General features: G+C 49.0%; 1 protein-coding gene across 1 annotated transcript in view; it reads left to right on the top strand.

The window, feature by feature from the left end:
• The window catches only part of LIMD1 (LIM domains containing 1), a 50,888-nt gene extending 29,945 nt beyond the window's left edge, over positions 1-20,943 (top strand). Inside the window, exons 3-8 of the mRNA XM_006892969.1 lie at positions 6,279-6,346; positions 8,457-8,519; positions 17,440-17,570; positions 18,117-18,168; positions 19,388-19,456; positions 20,806-20,943. Coding sequence (XP_006893031.1) covers positions 6,279-6,346; positions 8,457-8,519; positions 17,440-17,570; positions 18,117-18,168; positions 19,388-19,456; positions 20,806-20,943 — 521 coding nt within the window. The remainder of the gene's footprint in view (positions 1-6,278; positions 6,347-8,456; positions 8,520-17,439; positions 17,571-18,116; positions 18,169-19,387; positions 19,457-20,805) is intronic.

Below are 20,943 nucleotides of genomic sequence, written 5' to 3'. Positions count from 1 at the left end.
CCCCCCCCCCGCTTTCTCATGAGGAATCCCCCCAGGTGGTGCAGTGGCTAGAGTGCTTCCCCACCCCCTGCTTTCTCATGTGGAAACCCCCAGGTGGTGCAGGGTTTAGAGTGCCCCCGCCCCCTCTTTCTCCGTAGGAAACCCCAGGTGGTACTGTGGTTAGAGCACTCCCCTTCCCCGGCTTTCTCGTTAGGACCCCCCCCCAGGTAGGTGGTGCAGTGGTTAGTGCTCACAGGGCTTTCTTGTGAGGAAACCCCAGGTTGCGCAGTGGTTAGAGCGCTGCCCTGGCTTTCTCGTGAGGAAACCCCAAGGTGTGCAGTGATTAGAGCCCTCACTGGGCTTTCTCTTTTTTAGGAGTTAGCCAGAAAAGATTGAACAAGTAGATCAGGTGGAACCTTCTACAATGAGAATGTTGTGTGGCTGCTGGCAAGCTGGAATGTTCTACCCCGTGTTCAGGTGCCGCAGCCATGGAGACGTGGCTACTGTGGCAGGGGACCCAAGTTCTTGATTTTGGCTCATTTTAATAATTGAAATCTGCGCACATATTGGGCCATGTGGTTGGTGTCCGCCCAGGACAGCCCAGGTGGATCAGCGTGACTAACTGGGGCGTCTTGGTGAAAACACAATCTATTTTTTTACTTCCTTTCCACAGCCTCTGCCCATTGTTGGGAAAACATGCCATTTTCACTTTTCAGGGAGGTTTCCTGGACCTGAAATTTGTGGTAAATCTTACAGCAAAGGGCCAATTACTTTCCCAAAAATAGGCAATAAATTGTTTCTATTTCCATGGAGAGCGGTGAGTGTTGAGATTTCAGCTTTGTGATTGTCTGGTTCAATGGCTGGCCTCTCTCTGTGACATCCTTAACTGCTGGTTTTCTTCAGGCTCCAGTGACTTTCTGAGATGCTCTTTCCTATTTTAAACTGAAGGTGCCCCTGGAGGCCAATACAAAATACCCATTCACAGCATCCCTGAAGTGTCGATTTGGTGTGGATTCTCAATAAGTTTCTGAATTTATCACTCAGTATTTCCAAAACTGTTATCCAAAGAAGATAAAGAACTACTTTGACCAACTGTATTCCCGCACTCTTTGTTTCTCTTTATGAAAAATGAGAATTGAATAAAACTCCACCATAATGTGGTAAATGAGGCTCACCTGTCCCAAGTTCAGGGTCCCTTTGTTTCAAGGTTAATGAAATAACTGGCCCAGGTGGACCTCCTGCCCCAGGTGGCCTTCCCGCCCCTGGTGGACCTCCCGTCCCAGGTGGACGTCCTGCCCCAGGTGGACCTCCTTTCCCAGGTGGCCCTCCCACCCCTGGTGGACCTCCTTTCCCAGGTGGACCTCCCGCTCCAGGTGGACGTCCCGCCCCTGGTGGACCTCCCACCCCAAGTAGACCTCCCGCCCCAGGTGGACCTCCTTTCCCAGGTGGACCTCCCGCCCCTGGTCCTCCTGGAGGGCTCAGCGGGGCTTAGTCCTGGCTGCGCTTTGCTGCCACCTAGTGGCGGTTGGCTGCTCTGGCTGCAACATCAGTGAGGAGGATTCTGGGTCCTGCGGTTGATGAGAACTGTGAGGAGAGTGGTATCATTCCAGCAATTTCCAAGTTCACTGATGTCTGTTTTTCTGGCCAACTAGGGAGTGATTCAGCCTGGCGAACACCTTCTCTCTGCCTCCCTGCTTCTCAAGGCGAGACTTTGTGCAGCTTCCCTGCCTGATCTCCTCCCCTCCCTTCTTCAGTGCCCTTCCTCCTGGAATAAAGATGATACAATCTTTAGTGCACCCCTGGGTCAGTCACCAGTGAAGTGATGCAGGCCGTTGTGAGAGACTGTCACAGAGCGGTCATGACAGCTCAGTGAGGTGTGATCTAAATAAAGTGTTGGGGACATTAAAAAAATCCTACAAATGACATTTCTCCTCTTTCCTTGTGTGCTTTTGAGTCAGAAGCGACCCATAGCTGACCCTCCAGTGGGTTTTCAGAGGCAGTAAATCGCATGGGAGTTGACTGCTTATCTTCTGCAGAGCAGCTGATGGATCCAAAGCATGTACCTTTGCACTGGGAGAACACGTCTTTACCTCTCAGCCACTAAGCAGAAAGCTCTGGTGGTTGAGCTGTGCTGCAGCCCCAAAGGCAGGCAGTTCAAATCCATCACCTGTTCTTCTCAGGTGGTTGATTTTGCCTGTGAAAACCCACTGGAGGGTCAGCTGTGAGTCAGTCCCGACTTTGGAGTACACAACAACAACAAGCCACCAAGTAGGAAGAGAGAAATGAAACTTCACACTTAAGTGGGCCTTCAGTTGCATTTAAATAGTGCAGAGCGGCCTGGTGGCGCCATGGAGCCCGTATGGACTGAGAGTCAGACCCAGTGATCTCATGCCGTCGTCTTAACATGTGGGTTAGCGTCTATGAGCCCAGAAGGGTCTTAGGTAAACTCTTACTCTCCCTGCCCTCAACTTAGTGCCAATCTTCTTGTTATTTTGTGCCGTCAAGTTGCCCGTGACTCATAGCGACCCTGTGCCCATACAATAGCTCTGAAGCCTCACTAACTCCAGCACACCTACCCCCATTGCCCCAGTTACTGTTTCAATCCATCTCATCCACCTCAATCATCACTCCCTCTCCTGGGCTGTCCCTCCACCCTTTCCAAGCATGATGTCCTTCTCCAAGAACTGGTCCCTCCTGGCCACATGCCCACATGTGTGAGATGGACCTTCAAAATCCTAGACTCCAAGGAGAAGCTTGGTTTCACTCACTCCAAGACACACCTATTTGGGGCCATTCCACTCTGAACTGTAGTATCTCTGTGAGTTCGAATATACTTGACAGCAGTAGGCCCAGAAAAAAACCAAAAACTTTACTGCTAGAGTTTAGATTCCACAGCCAGATGTGTCAGTTTCCATTCTGTCAGAGTGGGAAGCTCAGACCCCACGCCAGTGTTCTGCCTTCTCTGTTTCAGGGAAGTGGTGACTCTTAGTGACCCTCTGTTGTGTAGTCGCAGTGGTGACTCATAGTGACCCTCTGTTGTGTAATCACCGTGGGAGGAGACTGCTCTCATTTTTGGATTTGAGCCTCTGGTGATTAGCAGTGCAGCTCACTATGGACTCCAGCACAGTAGCTTCCTTTTATGAAGAGAAAAGGAAACTAGAGGCCGCCCAGGCTGCCACTTCCTATGATTCCAGAGAACAATCAGGTGCCAAGTCTTGGGTCCCTCTGTGGGTGGCCACGTGGCATGCTGCATCTCTGCCTGGGTCTTAGCCCTGTCTGTGCGTGCTGACCACAGCAGTCAGTGACGAGACGGCTTTGTCCATTTCTCTGCAAAAGTCAGGTCTCAAAGCGGCGGGTGATCCGATAGCACGTGTGGCACTGGTGTTTAAATACGTCTTCAGACACGTGAAAACCCCAGATCCGGTACCTGAAGCAGAGAAGGGAGAACACAGGTGTAAGGTTTGAGCTTCTCATCCTGATGGAATGCAAACATTTGGCTGTGGGTTCTAAACTCAGGTGGTTTTTAAAATACTGACAATCTAGTCTTTTCTGGACCCACTGATGGTGACTATATTCTAATTCATAGTGACCCGGGAGGACAGAGTAGAATGAACCCATCGTGTTTCCAAGCTTGTGATCTTTACAAGAGCTGAGTTTAAAAATCATCTAAAGAGTGCTCGCTTCGGCAGCACATATACTAAAATTGGAACGATACAGAGAAGATTAGCATGGCCCCTGCGCAAGGATGACACGCAAATTCGTGAAGCGTTCCATATTTTCGACCCTGAAATGAACCAGTCTGTAACAAAGGCTAACTCCTAACTCCTTTCACCTACAAATTTCGTCTTTGGATACAAAGCTAAGTGGATAGTCCTTACCGAGGGACTGTTTAAAAAAAAAAAGAGGCAGGGAGAAGAAAAAAAATCATCTAAAGAACAGATTTGAGGCATTGAACACCAATAAACGGTGACCGGACGAGCTGTGGGAGGACATCAACATAAGTATAAGCATTTTCCAGTACCATAAAATCACTTATTTAAATGCTATTTGTTGTTGTTAAGTGCCATTGAGTCAGACTCATAGCTGACCCTCCAGCAGGTTTTCAGAGGCTGTAAATTTCACAGATGGAGACTGCCTATCTTTCTCCAGCAGAGCAACTGGTGGATTCGAACCACTTGACTCTGTGTTGCCAGTGCAACTACTTACCCACTAGGCCACCAGATCTCCCTGAATGGTAGTTAGATGGTTAAATAACATCCCATCATTTAAATATACTTTAGTTCCTGTAACTACTTCTGTCAGGCTGCTGTTTGCAACCTTAGTAAATACTAATCCACATTCCCAATCCTGAGGTTCTTGACAAGTCCCGAGAACCAGAGAATGAACCATTTGAAGGTTTCTGTCCCTGTGGGATTTTACAGTTTGGACTCACTTCAGTAGCTCATGGAAATATGCTTGTGATTATGTCGGAAATCCTAGTTGATGTCATTGCTGAAGACGTGCTTGTTTTAATTTGTCTTTTCTTAGAATATTACGGGATTTTAAATGTCTTTGCATGTTTAATGATCTTCTGTGATTTGGGTGGTAGAGATAATCTGCCTTCTATTAAAAAAAAAGAAAATTGGTTCTCAGCTGAGATTCCCTGGCAGTTTTTGAACCCAGGCTGTTCCCATTCTGTACCACATGCTTATGGGGTCAGAGCGGCCTCTCCTCAAAGCTGGCCGTTCTCAGGCAGCCTTTGTGCTCCCCCAGGTGGCTCCAGCCACAACTGCAGCCTACCCTGGTCCCAGGGGACTTGCTGCCTCTTGTTTAGAATTCATTACTTTTTTGACATCTCCATGAATCCATAGGGAGTTCTGGTGTCACGTTTTGCACCTTCCTCCCTTCTTAAGATGGTTCAAATTCACCCACAGTTTCTTGGGAAAAAGACTGTCAGTCTCCTCTCGATGTGGTCGAGCCTTGGAAGCCCAGTGGAGGTTCACCATGTGTTGAACCGACTCAGAGGCAGTGGAGTCTATTTTGTTGGGTGTATTCTGTGCTCAGCCCTGGACGTGCCCTAGATTTGTGAGGTCCTCTGAGTAGCAGAGTGCTCCCTAAAGACAGTGCTGCTTACCTTGGATGGCGCTGTGTGTCTCTCTATAAAAGATTAAAGGAGCTGATGAAGTATAGTCTTGTCATTGTCCTAGCTTTGTGAGAACTAGAGCTACATCTAAGGAGTTGGGATGCTTTGATCACCCGCCTCCCCATCCTGCAAACCCGAGAAAGCAAGTCACCCTTCCCAACAACGTGTCCTTCTCTAGTCCAGGGGGAGAAAAGGTGACAATAAAGAAGACAAAGGGGAAGCAGTTGATAGGATTTTTCCAGGAGGTTGTCAGAAATGTCCCTGAGCTTGTGTTGAAAGGCTGCTGTCCCCAAATGCTGTGGGAAACCCAGCTCCCAGAGAGCATTTGCCCGACCCCTCATTCCTGTATGTGTTCTCCATGGTCTGGTCACCACATGTTTCACTGGCTTCTTTCTAAGCAGAAAGAAAGTGCTAGAATGAGTATAAGATGATCGCTAAGTTAGCCTTTGGATCTTCTTGCCAAAGAGCTCAGGCTGTCCCTTCTGGCCTCAGTCTGCCCGTCACCACGACCCACAGCGTTTTTCAGTGACGTAAGCCCTCTGCTGCCAAGTCAGGGCCAAACATATGGTGACCTTCCTTCGGGTTTTCAGGCCTGTAAATCGTATAGGAGCAGACTGCGTCATCTTTCTGGTGGATTCAAACCACTGACCCTTTAGTTTACAGCCCCAGCATATTATGCACTGTGCTACCAGAACTCTTCACACTAACAGGAAGCTCTGGTGGCCTAATGGTAAGAAGCAGCACTGCAATCCCAAATGCACGCAGTTCGAATCCACCAGCTGCTCTGTGGCAAAAAAGATGATTAGGTATTACTGTCATGACAGGAGTCCAGAATGAAGGCTGCATAGTGGAGTGGATTTGGGTGGAGAGATTGTATAACAGTGAAAGAATTTTTCTTTTACTTTTCAAAGAGAAGAGTGAATTGGGGGAGAGGGGTGGGCAGGGAGAAAAGTGCAACAATGAATGAATGGAAATCTGAAGTCTGTAACTTTCATTAAAATTAATAAAAAGAAAGGAAAAAATAAAAATAAAAAAAACAGATGGGCAATCTCTTTCTGTAACAGAAAACCATTATTGACAGTTGACAGTGATTTGCCTGCTAAAAATATTTTACCCTTTCTCTGCCCCCTTTTCCCTGCAGACTGACTTTGTGGTTTTTTTGTTTGTTTTCCTGTAGGCCGCAAGCTGAGGGGGAAAGCCTTTTATTTTGTCAACGGGAAAGTGTTTTGTGAGGAAGACTTCCTGGTGAGTGCCTCCCTTCCCTCCCCGCAGGCCTGATGAGAGGGTCAGGGTGTGGAGAAGCTGGGAGAGGGGTCGTGGTTTTTCCTCTGCAGATGCTCGCGGGAGACCTGTAAATGACAGGCTGCAAGTGTTTGTGCCCTGAACGGGCTTGTGGGCCCCTAGGCCCGTCTTCCTGTCGCTCTTCCCAGGCTGTGCGTCACCCACTGTCTCTTACACTGTGGAGGCCCGTCCTTACTCTGGAAGGACTCATCCTCTTTCCCTCCACTCCTGCCTGTTCTCCATGGATGCAGCCCCTCCCACCGGCTGGAAATCCATCCGTGTGCCAGGAACTCCTGGATCTGAGCTCCGGCCCTACCAGCACCCCTGGGCACCAGCTGCTGTGATCTCCCATCCCCCGGATGTGGCCTCCATGCTTTCCCTTGGCCTATCATACTCCCCTTATCTGAAGCAGACAGCAGACAGCACCATTTTGCCTTGTGTCTTGTTGTTGTTGTTGTTGTATACTGTTGAGTCGGATCTGACTGGAACAGGAGGAGATTGCCCCTCCTTTTCCAGCACAGCATCTAGTGGATTTGAACCTCACTACTTCAGGATTACAGCGCAGCTTCTTGCCACTTGGCCACCAGAGCTCCCTTTTGCCTTATGTCTTATCTCTGAGCTTGGCCTCCATTCTCCATGCAGCGAGAGACCTGGGGTTCATCTCCCTCTTCCCTTTCTCCTGAGTGCATCAGGGCGTTGAACCCTGTGTCTCAGTCCCGCCAGGCTTCCGCAGGAGACCCTCCTCTCATGGGGGATCAGCCAGCATAGCAGCCCCCTCCCCACTGTCGGCTGGTGGGGGGAGAGTGGGTGAGCTCCCACCTGCCCTGCCCCACCCCAGGGCCTCCGTGTAAAGGGCATGCCCGAGGGACGCTCCCATGCCAGCCCGTGTCCCTTGCTCTGACTCGTCATTTCCTGCATACCCACGGCACTCTCACCTTCATGCCTGGGCTTGGGCCGTGACCCCATGTGAAATGCCTCTGCCCCTGCTTTGCCAGGTTATTTCCCCAACCCTCCTTGTCACCCATGCTCCCACAATGAGATGTGCCCTCTCTGTGCTCTCGCCATACCTGGGACTTGCCCCCGCAGAGCAGCCCGCCCGTTGCATTGAGGTTGTTTGCTGGCCTTTCTCCCCCGTGACTGAGCTCCTAGGGCAGAAAGGGCGCGGCTTCACTTTTCACACCTTCAGGCCCTCGCAGGAGACCGTGTGCGCAGTGCAGGACGGTAAACAGCACAGTGCACGAGCTGGCTCTGGAGTTTCTCAGATGAGCAATGGGAGATGGGCTCCCCTCCAGCTTCCTGGTGCATGGAGGAAGCCCTGTTCTCTGCCTTCCCCTGGAGAAAGTTCTGGTTGGTTTGCAGAGATGAGGACAGAGTCATTATGACTCTTGTTTGCCAGCAGCAAACAGGCAAACGTACATTGGGTTAAACAAAAAGGAAGTTCATGTCAGTAGAGCCTTCAGGAGTCATTTCCTCCTCAGTCCTGCCTCCCACCATGTTAGCCACGGCCTCAAGTACTGTATGGTGGCCCAATATTGGCAGCACTTAAGGGTTTCTGTCTCCCAGTTTCAAATCCCATGAGCAGGAGGAGTGCCTGGCCCACTTCCGGAAACCTGGAGTCTCTTGGGATCTCATTGGCTCTTCTTGGGTCACATGCTTATCCCTGGACAAAATCATTGGTACTGGAGAAATGGAAGATGCCTGACTGGCCCAGGAGTCACGTGCCCTGCTTGAACCTGGGCATGGAGTCAGCCCCACAAAAACTTTTTGGAGGTGGGAGAGAACTGGATCCCAAATGAAATAAAGAATTGCTGCCCCGAGGATGAGGAGGAGGTGGGAGGATTTAAGGCGTTTCCAGGCATCGTAGAGAGTGTGTCTTTGAGGACCTGTGGATTGAAGCCTCTTACTGAGTCAGTCACTGCTCCTTTTCCCTCCTCATGACTTTTTGCCTTCCCTCAGAAAGGAGATTCCCACACACGGTGACACGTCCTTCCAAGAAGTTCCTCAGGCCTGGTGGAGAAGTGGCCGATTCCCCCTCCTCACCTGCGTTTCACGTTCTTTCCCCTTTGCTCTGTAGTACTCCGGCTTCCAGCAGTCCGCAGACAGGTGCTTTCTTTGTGGACATCTGATCATGGATATGGTGAGTAGGGGAGCGGATCGGAACAGGCCTGGCGTGGGAGGGGGACGGGCTCAGATAAGAAGGCACTTGTGTTCCCATCTGTTCTTGTGAAAAGGCGAGTCCTGGGCACGCAGCACACGTCCCCTGATGTTGATTCTGGTTTCTGTTAGCATCCTCAGCCACCCTCACTGCACGTGTTTCTGACAATGCTCCTTTCTCCTCTGGGCTGCTCACATCGCACTGCCCTCTGTCTCATTTCCCTGTGATGTCCCAGGTGAGATGCCAAATACAGCTCATTTTTTTTTACATTTTTTTCTTAAAATTTATTTTATTTCATTATTTTTTCTGTGTACCATCAAATCAGATCTGACTGGTACAGGAGGAGATTGTTCCTCCTCCAGCAGAGCATCTGATGGATTTGAACCATGCATCTCTGAGATTGCAATTACAGCTTCTTGCCGCTACGCCACTAGAGCTCGCCTAAATACAGCTCGTTTTTACAGCAGAAATCTCAGCTGCCTTAGAAGCAGCCACAGAAGCTCAGAGCAACACTGTTGTCTCCTCCCCTTTCACTCCCATGTTCTGCCACACTCAGCCCAGGTCCTTTGGTGAGTTTTGGGGACCTTCTGTTATGTTCAGAGGCAGGAGAACAAAAAGCGGATTTTTATCTAGTCTGTGTGTGTGTGTGTGTGTGTGTCTTTCTCTCAGCTTGCTGATGTCTCCTTGTGTGTTTGTCTCTTCAGTAGAGTTTTTCATCTTGAAGTGCTTATAGGATGGAGCTGTGAGATTAATAAGCACAGCGTTCTTGGGAGTGAAAAATTTTTTTTGTGTTTTTTTTCTACTAGTCTATTTAAAAATATTGAATACAAATTTGAACAAATTCTTTTAATTTCCCACACCCCTCCACCAATCAAATTGTACAGCCCAGTGATTAATCACCCCTTTCTCCTGTACATCCACAGCCCTCTGCTTCCAGCCTCTCCCACCCCTAGGGTCCTTATACTCATTCTACAGTAACGGTTTTAGACAATATTTATCCTTGTGAGACTGAGTTAGTTGGGGGTTAAAATGTTTTAAGGATCAAATTTTTCATCTTCAGAGAATGGCCTTTCAGGGTCAGGAAAAATTATTATATGACACTCTTTCTGTTAGAAAGAGTTAAATCTCTCTCTAAGCTGACCTAGTTAGTCCCTTCTCCCAGGAGATGCAGTTGCAGATTTGGGCTCATTTCTTTCTTTTAACTTTTTATTGAAAAATAGTTCACTTAACATGAAGAGAGCAAATCTAAAGTGTGCAGCCCTGCTTAATGTATATACACGCATATACCCTGTACCAATAGTCAGGAGACGTATTGCACTGTCAGGAGATATGTTGCTCTGGGGAACTCTCCACTCAGGGACCTCTGCAGATTATTGAGGAGCAATGATGTTAGTTTGAGGACTGAGGTGCACCTGACTCAGACCTCTTCAATCACTTGCTTTGCATCTGAGAGCTGCAGCAAACAAGGATGATAAAAGAAGAATTGATGTCGTGTTGGAGAATACTGACTATTCCACGGACTGCCAAAAAATTCAAACAGATATGTCTTGAGGAATAGTGCTCCTTGTAAGCAAAGATGATAAAGTTTTCATCTCACATACTTTAGACTTGTTGCTAGGAGAGGCTATTCATTGGAGAGAGACATCATGCTTGGGAAGGTTTGAGGGATGGCGAAAGAGAGGAAGACCCTTGACTAGGTGGATTGACACCGTGACTGCAGGAGTGGGCTCAGGTGTGTCTGAGATGATGTGGATGGCCCAGGACAGGACAGGGTTCAGATCTGTTGTTAATAGGGTCACTATGAGTTATACTCGACGGCGCCTGACAACAGCATATACCTATGTGACCACCATTTAGATCAGGCTGAAGAACATTCCCTGCACCTCAGAAGTTCCTCTTGGCCCTTCTTCCCAGTCGAGACCTCCTCCCACAGGTATCAGCTGGTAGGACCTCACATCCTGCTGATTCAGTTTGTAGGTTCTGGAGCTGATGTGAGTGGAGCTGTACAGGGTGGACTCTTGCATCTGACATCTCTCACTCAGCTGCATGTTTTGGACATTGATCAATCTAACGTTGTTGTTGTTATGTGCCGTCGAGTCGTTTCCAACTCATAGCGCCCCTGTGCACAACAGCCCTAAACCCTGCTCTATCCTGCGCCAACCGCACTGCCTCTGACACACCCATCCCGATTACCCCAGTCACCGAATCAATCCATCTCATAGAGGGTCTTCCCCTCCTGCGCTGTCCCTCCACTCTCCCAAGCATGATGTCCCTCTCCAAGGACCCGTCCTTCCTCACAACATGTCCAAAATATGTCAGACGAAGCCCCAGAATCCTTGCCTCCAAGGAGTAGCTTGGTTTAATCCTCTCTAAGATGAATCTGTTTGTTTCCCTGGCAGTCCATGGTACATTCAGTACCCTTCTCCAGCACCACAGCTCAAAAGCATCCACTCTCCTTCTGTCCTCCCTAGTCATTGTCCAACTCTCTGATGCATAACAAGCGATTGCAAAGACCATGGCCTGTATCAGGCGCACCTTAGTCTCCAGAGAGACACTGTTGCTCCTGAGGACCTTTGAGAAGTCCCTAACAGCAGACTTTCCCATCGCGATATGCTTTTTGATTTCCTGACTGCTGGTACCAAGAGTGTTGACTGTGGAGCTGAGCAAACTGAAGCTGTGAACACTCTCAATCTCTTCGTCATCCATCCTGACGCTGCTAATTGGTCCAGTGGCGAGCTCGTATCAATAGTTTAACACTCAGAGTCATTGCCATTGAGTCCCAACTGATTCCATTAACCTGCCTGCAGGTTTCCAGGGCTGTAAAGTGCACAGCAGGTGGCCTGTCTCTCTCCTGAGAAGCCACTTTGAACAGCCAGAGAGGTGCCACCTTTGGCATCACAGCCCAACTTCCTATAGACCACGCCCTCGCTCAGCATTCCACGTGGATACACTACAGTTTACGGATCTCTTATCCTGCTGATGAATATTTGGGTGGTGTCCATTTAGAGGCCATTACCATTAAGGTTACTTTGAACATGTTTTCCACGTCATTGGTGGAAATAAACACTCATTTCTGTTGTCGTTGTTATATAGGGAGATCCATATTTATTCCCATTTCAAGAAAATGTGACCCGACAGAGTGTGCAAATTACCAAACAATATCACTAATATCACACACTAGCAAAATCCTGCTGAAGATTATCCAGAAAAGACTTGAACAGTACATTGACAGAGAACTACCAGAAATACAGTCTGGGTTTAGAAGAGGTTATGGCACTAGGGACATTATTACCAACGTCAGATGGATCTTGGCAGAAAGCAGAGAGTACCAGAAGAATGTATACCTGTGTTTCATTGATTATGCAAAGGCATTTGACTGTGTGGATCACAATAAATTGTGACTAACCTTCAGGAAGATGGGAATCTCAGAACACTTGATCGTGCCTATACAAAACCTGTACTTAGACCAGTCCTCAGAACAGAGCAAGGAAACACAGCATGGATCAAAATCAAGAAAGCAGTACATCAGGGATGTATCCTGTCCCTGTACCTTTTCAATCTGTATGCAGAACAGATCATTCGGGAAGCAGGGCTTTGAGGAGGAATGTGGCATCAAGATTTGAGGAAGACTCATTAACAACTTACGATATGCAGATGACACAACCTTCCTTTGCTGAAACTGAAGAAGACCTGAATGGAGCACTTGCTGCAAAAGGTCAAGAACTGTAGTCTTCATTATGGATTGAAGCTTGACATTAAGAAAACAAAGATTCCCACCACTGGGCCATTTGGCAGCACCATATTAGATGAGAAGAGATTGAGGTTGTTAGCAATTACAGCTTGCTCAGATCCACAGTCAACATTCTTAACACCAGCAATCAGGAAATCAGAAGATGAACTGCATTGGTAAAATCTGCTGTCATGGACCTCTCCAGAATTCTGAAGAGCAACGATGTCAGTCTAGATACAAAGGTGTGCCCAATCCAGGACATGGTTTTCTCAATTACTTGTTATGCTTCAGAGAGTTGGACAATCATTAAGGATGACAGTAAACGAATAGATACCTTTGAGTCGTTGTGCTGGAGAAGAGTCTTGAACATACCATGGACTGCCAAGAAAACAAATAAATCTGTCTTGGAGAGGGTGAAACCAAGTCTCTCCTTGGAGGGTAGGATTTTGAAGCTCCACCTCACTTACTTTGGGCACGTGGCCAGGAGAGATTGGTCCTTGGAGAGGGACATCTTGCTTGGAAGGGTGGAGGGACAGCATAGGAGAGGAAGATCCCAGATGAGATGGATTGATACAGTGACTGGGACAGTGTCAGAATTAGTGAGACTGGCTCAGGACAAGGAAGGGTTCAGAGCTGCTGTTCGTAAGGTCACTATGCATCGCAGGCGACTCAACCAATAACATTCGATGACAGGTTTGGACGCAGGAGTGGCATCTACTTCCTAAACAACATGCCTCTGGAAATTCTATGAACTTTGATAAATGTCAATAGTTGTAGAGAGGCTTCAGGCCTTTTGTTCATAGGCTCACTATGAGTCGTGCTCAACTCGAAGGCAATCAACAACAGCGCATATCATAGCAATCCTATGTAGAGTACCTCTGAACCCTGCTCTGTCTTGAGTCAGTCTCACTGTCTCTGACACACCTACCCCCATTACTGTGTCAATCCATCTCATCCTGGGTTTTCATCTCCTGCACTGTCCCTTCACCCTTACCTGCATGATGTCCTTGGAAGGACTGGTCACTACTGGACACGTGTCCAAAGTAAGTGAGGTGGAGCTTCAAAATCCTAGCCTCCCATGGATCTCTGGTGGCCTAGTGGCAAGAAGCTGCACTACAATCCCAGATGTGCCTGGTTCGAATCCACCAGATGCTCTGCTGGAGAAGGAGGGACAATCTCCTCCTGTACCAGTCAGATCTGATTTGACGGTACAATGCACAAAAAATAATAAAATAAAAAAAATTAAAAAAAAAATTCTAGCCTGCAAGGATAGACTTGGTCTCACCCTCTCCATGACAGACATATTTGTTTTCTTGGCAGTTCATGGTATATTCCATACTCTTTTCCAGCTCCACAGCTCAAAGGCATACAATCTTCTTCTGTCATCTCTAGTCATTGTCTACCTTGCCGATGCATAGCAAGTAATTGTGAAGACCACGCCTGGATCTGTTGGTTACACATGTTTCTAAAACAACGGTGAACCAGAGCTCTGCCTGTTCATTAAGACTCCCTGCTGTCATCTATGCTTTGACAGACCACCCTAGAGACGCAGTTTGCTTCTGCAAAAGCTCTGTCTGCATCCATTGGCCCCAGGGCCTCCTTGGGGACTTGGGCCTCCAGTGAGAGACAGGTTGGAGCCACTCACCCTTTGCCACCTGCTCCAGGTGCCTGTCAGATGGTCCAGGCCTCCTGACAAACTCCCTGCATATGAAGTGAACAGTCTCCTAACTTGAGAAGCACAATTTAACTTTTTAGTTCTTGGTGCTTAAGATTTCCTTGGAGCCCTGGATATTTCATTTAGCTATTGCTGCATGATAAAGAGGTGTAGTTCTAGGGAGCCGTACTGCTATCCCAAAGACAGCCCCTCTCTGGTGGTTCAAATCCACCAGCAGCTCCAAAGGAGAAAGATGCCCATCCTCCTCCTGTACAGCTTACAGCCTCTGAGAACCCAACAGGGACAGTTACAAGTGGGTTCTGATTCTACAGCAGGGAGTCAGTTAGTGATTGCTCCATGACAAACTTCATCAAACCTTAATGGTGGAAAACAAAAATTATTTCTTATTTATCAAAGGAAAGAATCCGCATTCTCCTGAGGCGTTCCTGCATTCACAGAGACAAACAAACTCATAGGCCATAATTATTGCAGGGTGGAGGTCAGACGGTCCCGTGGGTCAGGCATGAGGGCCGGGCTCAGCAGTGGTTCTTCTGCTCCGCCTGGCATTGGCTGGAGGCATTCACTGTGCTGTGTTCAGTTGGTGGAACAGTTGTATAAGAACACCCAGAGTAGCCTGTCACTTCTGATCATGCCGTAGTCTAGCTTGGACACCCTTACAGGCCAGGAGAGGAAGGAGAAGCTGCTGGTCTTAAATCCTTTACTCAGAAGTCTCAGAACATCACTGCTGCTTTATTCTTTTGATCATAGAAAGTACCAAGGCTGGCCCGTTAGAGACGGAATATTCTTGAGGTAACGATCAACATGTGCACACAAGGAAGGAAAGATCCGATGGTGGTCGTCTTTGAAGACTCTCTCTCCCACACAGGGCAGTGTGTGAATGAGCCGGAAGTCGCATCTTCTCTAGGTCACTTTCCCTGTATCTAGCAGGTAGTAACCCTGAGTTTACAGGGAGGCCTTCTATAACGACCACCCAGCATTTTAATAAGAAAGATAGCTTTAGATACTCCTCCTGATCCTATAGCAAAACCCTGGCTGGCTCTTTTCTAAGCTTTCTGTCTGTCCTCCCATCCCCCACCCCCACTTCTGTTACCTCTTGGAACTGGGCATTTTGCACATAAAAAGAAATTCTATTGCATTGAGCCAGAGTGAGTGAAATGGCTTCTTCATCATACCATACTTCAGGAATGAAATTAACTTCACGAGTCTTTCTGCCAAGAACAGCATTAGAGCGCAGGAAATGCACTAGGAAAGGTACAAGTTACCACATGGACTTTGGAAGCCCAGCCGGTGGTTCTTCCAATTCTGGCAGCTCTCTGCAGATTGAGAGAGGCGCAGAGGTCAGTGAAACCCGCCGTGAGGGAAGGAGGAAGCCCGGAAACCGAGGAACCGAGGAACCAGAGAACTGTTGTTGGAGGGGAAGCAGGAATAAAGAGCGCAGAGCCCTCTTGCCCTTTGCCTCTTGGCTTAGTCCCGAGGCAGCTCTGGGCCCGTAGAAGGCGCCAGAACAAAGCATATCTTTCCCACAGGTCTCAGATATTCCGACAAGGTTTCTTCCGTTCCAAGTCCCCTTCCTTCTGTGGATTTCTGTTGGACCCCCCTGAAGCACGCTGACCCCGGCTGTGCCTTCTCACGGATGAGGCCTCCTTGCTCATCGTTGGTTCTATAGTTCAGTTGTTTATTCTGAATTCTGCAGCCCACATCACCGCTGAAGTGAAGTCCCTTGAGCCAGGGAAAATGTTTTCAGTGGTAAACTATTAACAGCTCTGAATTGCTTTAATGTCACCTGCTTGTTGTCTGACCCGTGTGCTACGGAGTAAAAACTACGCCCCTGGTTTTCTTGGCTGTGATCTTTATGGAATCAGATCACCAGACCTTTTTTCCTTGGGAGGGCTTCAAACCACCAACTTTTCTGTTACTAGACAAGCATAAAGAGTTTGTGCTACCAGGGACCTTAACTTAAACCAGTCACTTTGAATCCTTGGTGCACTTGAGAGTCCCGTGGTTGGCTGGCTGGAACGCTGGCCTCCATCCCCAGAGCTCCTGATTCAGGAAATCCGTGGTGGCCTGGAAAATGTGCTTCTGATGAGTTCCCAGTGGTGCTGAGCTGCCTCTCAGGTCAGAGAGTACTTTCTCTCACCTGAGGAGAAGTTGGGCAGCCTGGTGAATGAGTCCCTTTGCTCATTGGGGGTTCTTTTTTCCTATCTTCCTTCTGTCACTCCTGCCTCTGTCCTGGTTGGCGGGTGACTGCCCTTCCAGGTGTTAGGTTCACTTCCAGGGATGTGCAGAGGGAGGCGGCTTCCTTGTCAGTTGTTTGGAAACAACAGGTGTGGCACTGGGGCTGCGCTTGCTTACTCGTGGATTTGAAACAGTCAGGGGTTGGGCTGTAGCTTCTGAACTCCAGAAAGCTGGACAGAAGGGAGGCCCCAGGACGCACAAGTCAAGCACGGTTGCTTTTGTTTTTAGCATTGCCATTTCTTTTCTAAATGATTTTATTTATATACTTATTTACATTTTTTCCTTTTCTTGTTATGTATCATCAAATCAGATACAACTGGTATAGGAGGAGACTGCCCCTCCTTCACAGCAACTAGAGGATTTGAACCACGCACCTTCGATATTGCAGTGCAGCTTCTTTGCCACTAGGCCACCAGGGCTCCCTCAGCATTGCCATTTCTTCTTCTTCTTCTTAATATTATAATTTCAGTGAAAATTTACAGACTTTGGATTTCCGTTCATTCATTGTTGCACTTTTCTCCCCTCCCACCCCTCCGCCAGCATTGCCATTTCTACGTGGAACTTCTTTTAATCTCTCTCGAAGCTCCTGCTACCCAGATCTGGTGGCCTGGTGGAGAGAAGTTGTGCCGCCAATCCAAAGGCACATGGTTCAAATCCACCAGCTTCTCTGTAGGCAGTCTCTTCCAATGCAATTAATTAACAGCCTCTGAAAACCTGCTGGATGGTCATCAGTGGGTCGGTTCTGACTTAGCACCACCTCCCAGATCTGGGATGGAATATTATGGCCTTAAATCATTTTCTGCTTCTCCTTGGTGGGTTGGCCCTGGGAATGGCCCTCGGCTGCCACAGCACACCTCTCTCTCTCTTTTGTTTTGTCTCAGTAAATGTTTGTATCTTTCACAGCATGTCCAGACTCTCCTCACTTCTGGTTGTTCCATCTCCAGTTATTGTGTCTCTGCCCCCATCCCTTCTCGTCTTTGCTTTTGAATGAGTATTGATCACACAGAAATGATTGTTAAAGGAACACAATGCTTGTGGGTGGTAGGATTTCTTTCACAAGCCAATCTTCTGTTTTGCAAAAAGAGACCTTGTAAGACGTTTGCCACGTGCCGGAGAAGGATTGCAGCTGTTTCTGCATCTAACCAGGGTGGCCTTTCTCTCCACCTCTAGCTGAGTGCAGTCTGAGATGTGTGGGCCACTCCACGTGACTGCCCTCATGTCCCCTCGTAACCCTCCTGATGCTCAGCCCTGCGTCTCCCCAGATTCTGCAGGCCCTGGGCAAATCCTACCACCCGGGCTGTTTCCGCTGTGTCATCTGCAATGAGTGTTTGGACGGGGTGCCCTTCACCGTGGACTCAGAGAACAAGATCTACTGTGTCCGCGATTACCACAAGTAAGGAGGGGCGGGCGGGGAGGAGCCACGCGGGACCCCTTCTGGAGCTCAGCAGAGCGAGAGATGGGGATGGTGGTCGACACCACTGGAGCCCTGAGGGGTGTAGCCGAGGCCTGGGGAGCGCCGTGCAGTGACAGTACAGGCAGGAGCTGGTTAGAGAATCCTGTGTGCAGAAAGAGAAGAGGAACAGCATCACAGCTCCTCAGCAGAGTCCTTGCTTGGCCTCCGGAGGGCTGAGGAGCGTGGGGGCTCCAGCTTCATCCCATCTCACCTCACAAGGCTCTGGCGCCAACTTGGTTTTAGCCATAGTCTGTTTGCCCGGCCGCACTAGGCCCCGTCCTTAGCAGAGCTGTTGGGATCAGACATTTGCATTCCAGCTGGGACACGCACCGGGCCGGGTCCTCTCTCTGAGCGGTGCAGGAACACGGGGAAGAGAGATGGTGGGAGTGGGGTGGCGTGAGGACTCCGGGTACAAGTCTTCTTCCAGGCTTTTTCACCCAGAAAGCCCACCATGGTGTGTTACAGATCCCTTGTTTCTTCCTGCAGGGTGTTGGCCCCCAAGTGTGCTGCCTGCGGGCTCCCCATCCTTCCACCTGAGGTGAGATGCTTCCACCACGCCCCGGGTTCCTGGGCTTTCCAAGACCAGAAACCTCCCTGAAGTCATTTATAAGACTGGGGTCCTGTCCTCACGACTATTAAACAGCACTCACGGGAGCTCTGGTGGCCTAGTGGTAAGAACCTGCACTGCAATTCCCAGTGTGCATGGTTCAAATCTGTCAGCTGCTCCACAGGAGAAAGATGGGCAGATTCCTCTTGTTGTGATTAACCGCCTCTGAAAACCCACTGGAGGGTCAGCTGTGGGTCAGTTCCAACTCTATGATACAAAACAGCAACAACACCCTCACTCAGAGACGACTGTGTCCTCTCACGATTGGCCACCCCCACCCGGTGCCCTTCTCCTCAATCACCATTTGCTTCAATAATCAGGAAAACACCTATTGATAAGAATTCTTTCATTGTTATACAACCCCCACCCCCAGTCCACTTTGCTATGCAGCTCTTATTCTGCTATGCAGACTCTTATCATGCAGATAATACCTAGTCATATATTCCTTTTAAACAGTTCTCTCCCTCATCTGTTTCAATGCCATGTACATTATTTATTCCCTCTTAGTTTTCCCCCAACCCAGATGTCAGTCCTGTTTTATAACAGTGGTATTACGCAGTATTTGTCCTTTTGTGACTGAGATATTTCACTCCGTCCGCATAACATCCTCCAGGGTCACCCATTTTGTTTAATTTTTCATGAGTTCCTTTTTTCAGTGCTACATAGGATTCTATTGTGTGGATATAGCACAGCTTCTCTATCCATTTGTTTGTTGATGGGCACTGGGTTCTTTTCAACCCTTTGCTAATTGTGAACAAAGCCGTGATATACAAGGATGTGCAATACTATACTTTTTCTATCCATTCATTTATTGACGGGCTCTTGGGTTGCTTCCATCTCTTTACTATTGTGAATAATGTAGCATTAAACATGAGCGTATATTCTTTTTATTATTTTTAATAAATGCCCACATAGATTTTGTAATTCATTGTTGAGTCTGACATCCCAGAACGTAGTATTGTACTTTCTGCTCCTCTGACCATGCGCTCTTTTCTCCAAGTGTCGGTACCCACTACTGTCCGATACAGGCTCCTTCTAAGGTTTGAGGCCCCCGTTGTCACCTCAGGATCCTCCCACAGCCCCTTTTCATGAGAAGCCCAGGGGCCAGCCCCTCACCACCTCTTGTGTTGTTGCTTGTCTTCCGTCCCAGGGCTCAGATGAGACCATCCGTGTCGTGTCCATGGACAGAGACTACCACGTGGAATGTTACCACTGCGAGGTAAGCCCAGGAGGGGGGAGACGACCAGGGTTCTAAGGAGTGTGTGTGCCCTCCCTGCAGAACTGACCTAGGCAGTGAGGTGAAGCCTGACGGGGCAGGGGCAGGAGAGGAGCCGAATGGTCGCGATGCCGAGATCTCTGCTGTAGCCTGAACACTCAGAGGTGTCAGCTCCAGAGACCTTGGTTGGCAGCTGCCTTCCCTGAACCTCCAGGCTGTGGGGGGTTGAGTAAGAGGTTCGCTGTGTTGGTCTGCAGGCTACTAGGACCTCCCGCCTGACTTTCCCAGTGAGCCTTAGAAATCATGAAGAACTCCCCTGAAACAGGCATGTCAGCGGGGTGTGTGGACAGGTTGAGAGCCCATCTGCCCCTCTTTGTCCCTCTGTGGCTGAAGAAGCCACCCACCATTGAGAAAGCCAGGGGTCCCCCTCCCCAGCCTTTGGGAAGGGGGCAAACACTGAAGTGCTGGTGGCATTGTAGCCAGAATGGAGTGGCGTCACCCCCAGGAGGGACAGATTTCCTGACCCTGTGGGTCGAGAGGACAGGGGTGCAGATGGCACACAAACCTGAACCCATCACCTTCGCTCAAGCAGCAGCTGGGAAGCTTTGTCAGCGGCACCCCACTGTTGGGGAAAAGGTACTACATTTGCTTGACATTGCAGTCCCGAGTCCTGACCAGCGCTGACCAGTGGCCATTCGAGAGCCACAAACCCAAGCCACACTCGCAGGTTAATTCGATTGCACGTGGAAATGATGCACTTAGGATGTGTTGGGTTAAATCAGGTATCATGATAAAAATTATTTGCATCTGTTACTTTTCACTTTAAAAGTTTTCTAGTAATGCATCTTGTGACAAAAGGAAAAGAGATTCCATTTGTTTATTATGATAGTGTTTTATTAAACCCAGTTTTTCCTAATTATAGCTTTCTGTGAGCAATGTAAAAATCATTTGCAAGACTTTATTTGTGTGATTACACGTGCCCGGTGGCACCGAGAGGCCTGTGGCCTCATCCTGGGAGGAGCAGACCCTGGGAGGCTGGGCAGCGGCTCTGTTCCCGCAGACCCCACACAGGAACTCTGGTGGCGCCGTGTGTCAACACTGAGCCAACGGAAAGGTTGGCAGTTCAACCCAACAGCGCCATGTGAGAAAGCTGTGGTGCTCTGTCCCCATAAAGACTGCACCCCAGAAGACCCATGGGACAGTTCCACTGTGTCACACGGGGTCACTGGGGCCCCCCCAAAGTGTAGAAACAGAGCATATGCTGCTTGCCCAGAACTTGTGGTCTTTGCATCCGTCTCACACTCTGTTGTGTTTGTGTCCTCCCCCCCCCCCCATCCTGGACTCGCCCCCAGGACTGTGGGCTAGAACTCAATGACGAGGACGGCCACCGCTGCTACCCGCTGGAGGACCACCTCTTCTGTCACTCCTGCCACGTCAAGAGGCTGGAGAAGGGGCCCTCGCCAGCCGCCCTTCACCAGCACCACTTCTAG

The sequence above is a fragment of the Elephantulus edwardii genome, unplaced genomic scaffold (genome assembly GCF_000299155.1).
Source record: "Elephantulus edwardii isolate Elephantulus edwardi_28Jun2011 unplaced genomic scaffold, EleEdw1.0 scaffold00121, whole genome shotgun sequence".
Classification (NCBI taxonomy): Eukaryota; Metazoa; Chordata; class Mammalia; order Macroscelidea; family Macroscelididae; genus Elephantulus; species Elephantulus edwardii.
Note: the sequence above shows the minus strand (reverse complement) of the source record. Positions and strands in the feature narration are given on the sequence as shown.